Genomic DNA, 12124 nt, shown 5'->3' on the forward strand with positions numbered 1-12124 from the left:
AAATAATATAAAATGTGTTCTGTTGCAAGTTCACATACTTGATCTCATGTTTTCTTATGGTTTATTATTGAGCTGTCAAGTTGTCAATGTAGAAATAATAATTTCATGACGTGGTTTTTTTTTTTAGGGTCCGGGGGTTGTGAACGGGTGTCCCTTATTTTGCCACACCAAAGGTGGCAACCCTATCTATGGCCAACAAATGATGTGTGTCTGAGGCATACATTAGGGCCCCCTAAACAATTCTGTATCCATACAAAAGTATAGGCCTAGTACATTGACTGAAATACCTTAAATCAAAGGGGCCAGTGTTAAATTAAAGCTGTTTTTGTAAATAGTAAATAAACGGAAAATGCTTAAGATTTGTAATAATATAAAACATTATTATGATTATATAACCATCAGTGGATGAACCCATCAGCCTGTCTCCTCGAAACCTGATGACCTCCATGGAACAAAAAAAGAAAAACAAAGGGATTGCAGAAAAGCCTCATCTAAAAACACAGCTCCAAATGCTTAATATTAATCAATCTATTTACTTGCTAAACAAAACGCAAATCCGTAATTGAAATCGTACTGTAAAAATTGGTAATTTTGTGTTTACAGTTTTATTGAGGTGCATTCTGGGATAGAATGATTGACATCGCGGCCATTTTGGCTCTGGCCAACCCGCTCCCATTGTGTGTGAGATAGTAAATACTGACACTGCCAGACAAGCCGAGCACATATTTCACTGCGCGAATTAAAACACGTTCACCTGAGGTAAGTGCCCCAATGCATCACTGTCTTCTCTCTGATATACTTTTCAACAGCTTTGTGAAACTTTCCTCGAGAATAATGTTTATTTTAAGCGTTAAAACGTTAAAATCTCATCGTCTGAAAACGAGAAAGCCGATGGCGAGACGCGAGAGAAAACAGGCTCTCCTTTTCGTGTCGGAGGACACACTGAAATCCGTCCCACTTTCGTATGCCTCTGTTTACTTCGGTTAAACGGCGTAAATTCGCGGCAGATATTCCTTCTAATCGACTATTTAGTTGCCCACGGATGTCTGCTACCGTATTGTGTTGTTGGTTTTGCGATGCATGCATTGGATTTTGAGTTTTATTTCAAAGTTTACGTCCTCCCCTGTGCCTCAATGCACGGACGCTCTCCAGTTGCCGTTCAAATTGCAGCCATAATCTTGCGGTTTAGGGCGGGGCTTAGACGGACTGATTTGCCCCCACAGCTGGCAGAACGGCCCGTGATTGGTTCATTTTTTGAGCTCCTCAAATTCTACTGGCTACTGCTTTACTGTTCTTGTACGGTCGTCTGTGATTGGTTGAAAGGCTGTCTTAGTCTACGGCGAGTGGTTTCTTTATTTATTGGTTTTAATGTGACGTGCTGGAGGAAGTGGCCTGAAATAGCATATGAGACAGAGAGTCAAATACCAAAACAAGTGTAAAACTAGTGACGTTATTTTTAGTAGAGATTTACTCCCTGTTATAACTTAGTCTGTGCATGAGACCCAATACTTAATATTAAACAACTAAGAGTAAGCACTGCTAAATTATTGTAAGTAAACGGTTTTATATATATATCATAAATGTGCCCGTGATTTTCTGACTTAACTGTACTCTTAAACAGTAGGTGTTTTCCTTTTTCTCAGGTGATATTGACTAGCAATGGCCCGTACCAAGCAGACTGCACGTAAATCCACTGGAGGAAAAGCTCCCCGTAAGCAGCTGGCTACCAAAGCTGCCCGCAAGAGCGCTCCCTCAACTGGAGGAGTCAAGAAACCTCATCGCTACAGGTGATATTCCAGACTTGTAATTGTGCACAGCAAAAAAAAAAAAGTTTTACTGTAATGAACCCTATATTAAGCACCTTTTCTGTCTGCAGGCCCGGTACTGTGGCTTTGCGTGAGATTCGTCGGTATCAGAAGTCCACTGAGCTGCTGATCCGTAAGCTGCCGTTCCAGCGTCTGGTTCGTGAGATTGCCCAGGACTTCAAAACTGACCTGCGTTTCCAGAGCGCCGCCATTGGTGCACTGCAGGTGCGTACAGTAGAGCCCTGCGCGGGACTGTTTTCTTCATCCCGCTCCTGCCCGCACCCGCCGAATTTCTGACCATTACCGCCCGCCCCCACAACGTATGTGTTACACTCCCGCCCGCTCCCGCAATATGTATGTCCACTCCCGCCCGCACCTGCAAAACTCTGAGAATTTATTCCCGCACAATAATAGAGATGCATTGATTTTGTGTCTTCTCCCGTCCCGCAGGAGAAAAAAAAACACGTATTTGTATTGATATTATTAAAGAGATTCATGGGGTTGTTTGTTTCGTTTCCCTGGCCTGCATGTAAAAAAAAAAAAAAGACAAATACATTCAAATATAATTTCGTTTTTATCAAAAACTTTGCACATAAAAATAGACTGCTTTGCAAAACAGAAAAACAGATTGAGAAACAAAAAACAGATCCCAATTCGTCGGTCAGTTCCGACGTACGTCGAACGTGACCGACTGAAAGGAAACCTGAGAAAACATGCTTCAACAGAACGTAATGTGAACACAAAATAGCAAACGGACATTTAGAAACAATCCATTTCCACTCACTAAACTTCTATGTATTGTTTGTCAAAAACACCAAACAGTCAACTTGACCTGCAGGGAGTGCTGAGCGTTTTTGGTGAGGTATGATCAAGTATCTATGTATTTGCCAGCTGCGCAATATGTGGATACATATAACGTTATACCGCATGACTTTGCCTACCAAAACAATTGAGAAACTTCTCCAAATGTCAGACTTTCCTTGCTTAGCTTTTGTGCTGTAAATACCTCGTTTGAGGTTCTTTTCTACATCATCTATTGACATCTTCTCCATCATGTCGTTAGGCAACCTCCCTATCCCGCCGATTCCCGCGGTGTTTTTTTTAGCCGCCCATTCCCGCCCGCAACAAAATTCAAACCGCCCGCTCCCTCGAGATTTGCGTTGGGTCCCGCGGGACCCGGCGGGACTCAATCCCAATGCAGCCCTCTCGCGTACAGCCTGTTATCTGGTCTTGCTTTCATATGTTCCTTATAACTTTTTTGTATACGTTCCCATTTGAAGATTTACGTTTGGTTTTGATGATGTTTATGCATCATTAACAGACTGATTTTATGTGTATTCTTGCAGGAGGCCAGCGAGGCATACCTGGTCGGTCTGTTTGAAGACACTAACCTGTGTGCCATCCATGCCAAGCGTGTCACCATCATGCCCAAAGACATCCAGCTGGCACGCCGCATCCGCGGAGAGCGTGCTTAAACTCTCCCCTTCTTTGTATCACCCTCTTTATTTCTTTCTGTCTCTCCACTTGTTCTCCTCCTGCTTTTCTTGGTAGAGTTTAGAGTATCAGTGATGGGGAGTAACTTTGTCTCAGTCTGCTAGTGCTGTCTAAATTACGCGTAGGGTACCTATATGTGCATGTACCAGGTGCTGCTGATCACACACACACAAACACACATGCACAAACACATACACATACACACAAACACATATTCTCACACATTCACATTTGGAGCGTAAACGAGGTCCACCTATGCCCGGTTTAGGGCTACACATTCAACATATGTGCAAGGAGAAGAAGTCTCGCACTTACTCCACTGTCCAGAGAGAAAAACAGGGTGGTGTCTGGGGTCAGTCTGCTTCAGGGGAGCGGAAACTTCCACAGCAGGGTGCTACTAAAACTGCCTCAGTCCACCTTACTGAAACCTGTCCATGCAAATCTCCTTCAGAACCCAGCCCGGTTTGCCCCGCCCCTTCCTGATCCATCCTGTCCTTACTTGCCCCTTAATAGTGGAAGTGAGTGTGGAGCCAGACTTCTTCTATCTGTGAGTGTCTGTGGGTGATGTGATCAGCAAAGCAGAATCGTATTCAACTGCAAACCAGCATCTATTGGTTAAAAAGTTGTTAATTGTAATATTGATGATTACTATTATTGTTGATATGGTGTCTTTTTTTTTTTTTACAACGCATACATGAATTGTACTTTAGAAAAAAAATAAGAAAAAAAAGGTTTATCCGCCGAGAATCAGTTTGAATTCGTCTCCTTTTTTCTTTTTCATATTGTAGTGAAAGCCGATCCTGCTCCTCCTGTTATAACTTCAGGCAGCCACAGGGGGGCGCTTTAAACCAGCCTCTCATTCAACCTCACTGTTTAACCTACATCCTGATCTCCCTTCTCTTCTTTGTCTTCCTCCCTCTATTTCTGTCGTTTTTCACTCGTTCAATTCCAGTTTTGTCAAAATAAAGATCGGCATTAGAGTCACAGATTGTAGCAAAAAATATTCTTTACGTTTAGTACTCTAGTACTGAGTCTTTCACTTTATTTGGTTAGAACTTTGCTCCTTCCTTCTCTTCGTGATACACAGTGTAACCTCATGTTTGTGCTTCTTTTATTTTTCTTATTCAGAAATTTAAATAAGCTGATCTTTGTACTATCCAAATTTCTCATATTCTGGTGGTAATAAATAGATGTCACACAAATTGACTTTTCAGTGTCGTTTATAAACACACGAAACATATATATTTGGGTGGTATTCCAGCAAGGTTATAGTCAAACATACACTGAACTCTTGGTTGATTAACCCACACCTTGCTTAGTCCAGGGGCCCATACCATGAAGCCGGTTTAGCTGGCTAGCCAGATATGTTTAAGCTTAGTTTGTGCCACATTAAAGTGGTTTGGCTTTTAGCTGTGTTCATCTCCATAGTAACTTACGCTCCACGGATAACCTGCTCCAGGGGCCTGTACCATGATGGTAGTTTAACAAACTCAGGGTTACAGGATTAGTTTCGAGTTGACAAAACCAAACCAATCTATTCAGGCTTTGTTGGTCCCATGATGCTGATCATCAACTTTCTCTGTCAACTCAGGCTTTGATCCTGAGTTTAGGAATTTAGCTGTGACATCAGCAGTGAACAGCCAATCACACGCTGTGGATCAGTAAAACTGAGATTCACTTCTCGCGAGAGAAGCAGTGTGATTCACTTCACTCTTCTGCAGAATAGGCTTGTTTGAGATGCGCCTCGCCTCGCCTGCAGTTCAGCCGAGACTAGGCGGCTGCAGTGAGGGGAGGAGTGAAAAAAGTGCAGGCAAGCCGGACAGATCTCTCTTCTCGTAGTGGATCAGACACCTGCGAGATCAAAGGCGGATATCGCGGGATTCACACTCGTGCGCTTTGTTGCTGATAAACTGGATGTAATTTAAGTTCTGTTACTTTTATATGAAAATAAATATTATGAACAAGACACCCAAAGTTTTTGTTATTTATTTCCATTCGAAAGACGTGTTTATCAATCATTTTTACTTTAATTAGGCCTACATACATGTTTGTATATATATTTATAAATATGACAACAATCACATAACCCACAGAGAGATCGCCTTTTTTAGAGAGTTTGGGAATATTCACACCTAAAAACATGATATCAGAGTTTTAAAATCAAACATTTTTTAAAAAGGACCATACATCACGGTTGTTTAAACCAATAGCATTAAGCTGTGTCGTCAGCAAGTCGTTTCTCATCATGCTTTAGCTCAGCGCAGTCAGTTGAGAGCAGCTGCGCTCAACTGCAGAATCCGACACATCCGCCTTTCGCTCGCGAGAGTTTTTTGACATACGTCGGCATGACATCAGAGCAAGGCGGACCGCCCTCGGACACTTTTCTAACCGGAATGCATCTCGCGCTGATCACCGGTGATCGGTTCTGCGCAGATTTCGCTCATCTCAAACAAGCCTTATATTACATGATTGAAAAATATTAAGAATTTAAACAAATTTACACATAAGAAAATAGCTGTCGAGGACAACTTTAAGAAAAATCTTATACGTCAATGCAAGTAAAAGTTATGAAGTTAGTTTAGTTGATATATAGAGAGAATTGAACATTTATGCTCACATGTAATTTTTTATAGATTTAGTTATTGAATTTAAAGCTTATTTGTATGACCTTTATATAGGCTATTTATTTTAATATTAACAAAATGCATATTAATGATTGATTTACTAAAATTATACATGTGTAATTGATTAAGGGTATAATAATTACATAAATTATTTTTAAATAATTCAAAATTATTATTATTATTATAAATAAGCATTGTTAAAAGCCAGAGGCTTAAGTCTTTAATAGCCATTAGCTATGTAGTGACCTTTAATTTGGAGTAGAAAAAGGGGGAGTGACTTTATTGCATCAGATATGTGTCACTTTGCTCACAGCTGATTGGTCCAATTTCAGTTTGAGATCTCTTATCCAGAACATAACCTGCCCTGGAGCAGGTTAGCTGTGGAACGTAAGTTACTATGGAGATGAACACTGCTAAAAGCCAAACCACTTTAATGGTACCTAAAACCCAGGATTAGCACAAATTAAGCTTAAACATATCTGGCTAGCCAGCTAAACCGGCTTCATGGTATAGGCCCCAGGGAAGGTTGTGTTCTGGATAAGAGATCTCAAACTGAAATTGGACCAATCAGTTGTGAGCAAAGTGACACACCTCTGATGCAATAAAGTAATTCCCCCTGTTTCTACTCCAAATTAAAGGTCACTACATAGCAAATGGTTTTTAAAGACTAAAGCGTCTGACTTTTAACAATGCTTATTTATAATAATAATTTTGAATGATTTATATATAATTTATGTAATTATTATCCCCTTATTCAGTTACACATGTATCATTTTAGTTAATCATTAATAGGCACGTAGTTCAAATTAACATAAATAGCCTATATAAAGGGCATACAAATAAGCTTCAAATTGAATAAATAAAGCTATAAAAATTACTACTTTTAGCTTAAATGTTCATTTCTCTCTATATATCAACTAAACTAACTTCATAACTTTTACTTGCATTGACGTATAAGATTTTTCTTGAAGTTGTCCTCTTTCATAGACAGCTCTTTTCTTCTTGCTGTGTAAATTTGTTTAAATTCTTAATATTTTTCAATCATGTAATATTCTGCAGAAGAGGGAAGTGAATTGTGCTGCTTCTCTCGCGAGAAGTGAATCTCAGTTTCACTGATCCACAGCATGTGATTGGCTGGTCACTGCTGATGTCACAGCTAAACTTAGGACCAAAGCCTGAGTTGACAGAGAAAGTTGATGATCAGCATCATGGGACCAACAAAGCCTGAAAAGATTGGTTTGGTTTTGTCAACTCGAAACTAATCCTGTAACCCTGAGTTTGTTAAACTACCATCATGGTACAGGCCCCAGGTATGCTGGTTTTTTTATTATAGAAAAACATTATAGCATAGAAAACATCCTTTTGCAGAAAAAAAAAAAAAACATCTGCAGATCAATGATGTTTATATACACCGATCAGGCATAACATTATGACATCATCACATAACAGGTGATGTGAATAACACTAATTATCTCTTCATCACAGCACCTGTTAGTGGGTGGGATATATTAGGCAGCAAGTTATATTATAAATTATATTAGGCAGCAAAGTTGATGTGTTAGAAGCAGGAAAAATGGGCAAGCATTAGGATTTGATCGAGTTTGACAAGGGCCAAATTGTGATGGCTAGACGAGACGACAGAGCATCTTCAAAACTGCAGCTCTTGTGGGGTGTTCCCGGTCTGCAGTGGTCAGTATCTATCAAAAGTGCTCCAAGGAAGGAACTGTGGTGAACCGGTGACAGGGTCATGGGTGGCCAAGGCTCATTGATGCACGAACAGACGAGCAACTGTAGATCAAATTGCTCAAGAAGTTAATGCTGGTTCTGACAGGCGAAACCTGCGCTCACTCTCTCCTTCTCATCTCTCCTCTGCTCTGTCATCCTCCCTTCCCTCATCCACACAATTCTATTCTATGGATGTTAACACTGCAACTGACACTTTATGCTCCACTTTAACTTCATGTCTAGACAATATCTGCCCTCTTTCTTTTAGGCCAGCATGAGCTACTCCCTCTAACCCTTGGTTATCTGATGTTATTCGTGAACACCGGACGATACTCAGGGCAGCAGAGAGGAAATGGCATAAATCAAATCACCCATCTGATCTAGCTAAGTATCAGTCTTTGCTCTCATCCTTCTCAGATGAAGTACATGCAGCTAAATCTTCTTATTTCCAAAACAAAATCAGCAGCACCTCAAACTCACGCACATTATTCAGAACATTCAACTCTCTGCTCAGTCCTCCTCCACCACCTCCCACCACCTCCCTATCTCCAGACGACTTTGCACAATTCTTCACAAACAAAACAACAACTATCAGCAATCAGTTCTCACCCCCGCGCACTGTCGATTTTAGATCAGCCACTTCCACGACCGAACATACTCTCTCCTCATTTTCCACACTCACTGAGGCCGAAGTATCTAAACTTCTCCTCTCCAGCCATCCTACCACCTGTCCTCTCGATCCCATTCCCTCACACCTCCTTCAAGCCATCTCTCCTACACTCCTACCAGCACTCACACACATCATCAACACATCGCTCTGCACTGCCACTTTCCCTACCACTTTCAAGCCGGCTCGGGTAACTCCACTGCTTAAGAAACCCACTTTAAACGCATCACTCATAGATAACTACAGACCTGTCTCTCTCCTGCCATTCATAGCAAAAACTCTTGAACGAGTTGTTTTCAACCAGGTTTCATCCTTCCTCTCACAGAATAATCAGCTGGACACTAACCAATCCGGTTTCAAAAGGGGCCACTCCACAGAGACCGCATTACTGTCGGTCACTGAAGCCCTGTCGATAGCTAAAGCTGAGTCCAAATCATCAGTCCTCGTCCTCCTTGATCTATCTGCTGCCTTTGACACGGTCAATCATCAGATTCTTCTGTCCACCCTCTCATCACTGGGCATCACAGGGACTCCGCTCCATTGGTTTGAATCTTATCTCACAGGTAGGTCCTTCAAGGTTGCCTGGAGAGGAGAGGAATCCCAAGCGCATCAACTGACCACGGGGGTTCCTCAGGGCTCAGTACTTGGACCTCTCCTTTTCTCCATTTACACTACTTCATTAGGTCCCATCATACAGGCACATGGCTTCTCATATCACTGCTATGCTGATGACACTCAGCTCTACCTTTCATTCCAACCAGATGACCCCACAGTAGCTGCACGAATCTCCAGCTGTCTGGCTGACATCTCTGCATGGATGAGTAAAAATCACCTACAGCTCAACCTGGCTAAGACTGAGTTCCTCATCTTCCCCGCCAGTCCCACTATGCAACATGACTTCACCATCCAGCTAGGTACATCCCTGATCTCCCCTTCAAAATCAGTCAGAAATCTTGGAGTTACATTTGATGACCAGTTGTCCTTCAGAGAACACATTGCTAAGACCGCTCGCTCATGCAGGTTTGCGCTCTACAACATCAGGAAGATCAGACCGTTCCTAACAGAACACGCAACACAGCTTCTTGTCCAGGTCCTGGTTATTTCTAGACTTGACTACTGCAATGCGCTTCTGGCTGGACTCCCCTCTTGTGCGATCCAAACACTTCGAATGATCCAGAATGCAGCGGCACGTCTGGTCTTCAACGAGCCCAAAAGGACCCACGTCACACCACTCTTCATCTCTCTGCACTGGCCACCTCTCGCTGCTCGCATCAAGTTTAAGGCGCTGACGCTTGCCTACAGAGCCACCACGCGCTCAGCTCCTGCATACTTTGACTCGATTCTACAAATCCACACCCCCACCAGAAGCCTTCGTTCAGCTAAGGCTCTTTCCCTCCCTACTCTAGCTTGTGCTACACTGAGAAATGTACACGGACTAAGTATTTCAGGCACTTGTTGCGCTCACTCGACTCTTCACGACCAATCGCTTATTGTACCCCCAAGTTGTAAGCCGCTTTGGATAAAAGCGTCTGCTAAATGCATAAATGTAAATGTAAATGTGATAGAAAGGTGTCAGAACACACAGTGCATCACAGTTTGTTGCGTATGGGACTGCATAGCTGCAGACTAGGAAACCCTGGGTCCTGCCATCCATGTGAGTAATTTTTTACTCTAATTAATTAAACTAATTAATCTAATTAACACGCTAAATCAACAGCCCTAATTAGGACATATTAATGTTATGCCTGATCAGTGTATATACTACACTATAGCCGCGTTTCCACCGAAATTACCCGGAACTATTTGTACCAGGAACTTTTTTCCCAGGAACTTTTTCTCCCCCAGACCTGCTACAATCTGCGTTTCCACCGCGGTCTAAAGTACCGGGGAGATTAGGCAAATTAGTCCGGTGACGTGGCAATGCGCGCAACTGCTTCTCCCAGTCACCGACGGACATGAATCACTTTTGCGCGATACTGTCTGCAACAATAACAAGTGGAGGAGATGCAAGCAGCGCTGCTTTTGCATACACATTACCAACACTGCTTATTTAAACGTGCACTTTCACCTGGTTTGACCATTTTAATGCAAAATGGGATGATGGGCAATCCAAAATCTGAATGTGTTGTAATAGCTCAATTCCAAAACAAAATATTTTCTATAAAAGGATAATGAGGTTTCAGTCATTCATGACAGATGTGTGAAAAGTTAATGGAATGAAAACAATAGACTGAATTAAGCGGTTGAAAGATTAGGTACTAGACTGCAAGTATTTTATTTTTTATCACAATAACATCTCTTAACATTCACAAAAAAAAAACAAGTCACATGACTAGTATTACAATATGCTTCATTAAATGCATAATTTTAGAGACTTCTTCCTCAAATTTGAAATGAAGCAGGACCACACTTATGGCTTCACTTAAGTTGTGGTTATAAGTTATTATACTACATTCACATAGTTATACATTTAAAAATATAATATTTGGGTTTTCTAGATATGTTTATGTGCATATTCAGAAAGACTTGCGAGCAGCAGCCTTTTTATTTGCTTCCTACACTATATGAATACAATTAGAATGTGGTTATATAGTTAGAATGTGGAAATTAAAGACACAGTGACATTTTACACATTTGACTTTATTTTAGACAGATTAGTTCTTACAAAATTAAAATAAGTGTGCAAAGACAAATAAATTACTAGAACAATAAAATAAAAATATAAAATGTGAAACAATATAAAAAAAGTGTATTTTTCAGTAACCTGTCCAAGAGCTGTGCCAACACGTACAATATATAAAGTACAAATGTGGTAGTGCAAATGCTTAATTCAAGCGGCTGGTCATTGTGGCTACTTCTTGAACGACTGGACAAACTGTCCAAGAACAGACAGAAACCCGGTCTGAAAGTCCCTCTGCTTTCTTCCGCTTCTGACTGGTGGAATGCCAACTCTTGCCTCCTCATCTCTCCTCGGCCTGGCTCTCCAGTAACAGCTGCATTGGTCAGTTCTTGTCCATGCTGCAGGACGGCCCGGTTAGCATCCTCCATGTCCCTCAGTGCATCAAGAAAGTCACAGTCCCTTTTCCTTTTCTCTAAGTAGAAAAATTGCACTGAAACACATGGAAATTAATACACAAGGCAACCATGAAACAATAGAAACCATCAATTAATTATTTAAAGTGTTTTCACTACAAATAATGAACAATTGTTTGGCCAGCTTGAACAATGCCCAGTGTGCCATTTTTATCATGGGCAATTTAAGTTTACAATTAAAAACAACAAAACTACTCAAAACCATTAAGGATTACACATCAGTTTTTAAATATATACACATTTTTGTCAGCTTTATACCTCTGCGTGTGTGTGTTTTGGCAGGAGACACGGGGTTAACGTACTGGTGACCGCGGGGGAAAACATGCTGGTCTCCGTTGCCTGCAATTCATCAGGGCCACTCGTTACACCTGGAAAAGCATGTTGAAAAAAGTTACTGCAACGTGTTTAAACACTGCAACGAGTTTAATAGATGATACCAAGATGAGATATTTACCTTCAACCCACTCGGATTCCTGGATGGTTTCCAACAACGCACTAGCCGAGTCTTTCGTTACCGCTGTACCAGAAAAGGACGGTCTGTGTCCCAACAATACGCCGGTCGGAACCGCTCCGGTTGTTATCCTTTAATTTCTTGTAATCTTGTCTTAATTTCTTCAACTTCTCTCTGCACTGTTTTCCAGTGTGACTGGAACCGAGTCGATATCTTCAGGTAACGTTATACCTTTTCATTGCGGGTCACAGTTTCCAGTTCCCGC

The 12124-nt window shown here is 41.4% G+C and overlaps 1 protein-coding gene across 1 annotated transcript; it reads left to right on the forward strand.

Annotated features, from left to right (window-relative positions):
• The first annotated feature begins 400 nt into the window (after window positions 1-400).
• On the forward strand, window positions 401-5258 carry h3f3c (H3 histone, family 3C). The gene is made up of 4 exons (XM_079813940.1): window positions 401-759; window positions 1644-1787; window positions 1877-2030; window positions 3152-5258. The coding sequence occupies exons 2-4, from the start codon at window positions 1660-1662 to the stop codon at window positions 3278-3280; spliced, it is 411 nt and encodes a 136-aa protein (XP_079670066.1). The 5' UTR covers window positions 401-759; window positions 1644-1659; the 3' UTR covers window positions 3281-5258.
• Window positions 5259-12124: the final 6866 nt, after the last annotated feature.

This window comes from Gobio gobio, assembly GCF_949357685.1.
Source record: "Gobio gobio genome assembly, chromosome: 4".
NCBI classification, from domain to species: domain Eukaryota; kingdom Metazoa; phylum Chordata; class Actinopteri; order Cypriniformes; family Gobionidae; genus Gobio; species Gobio gobio.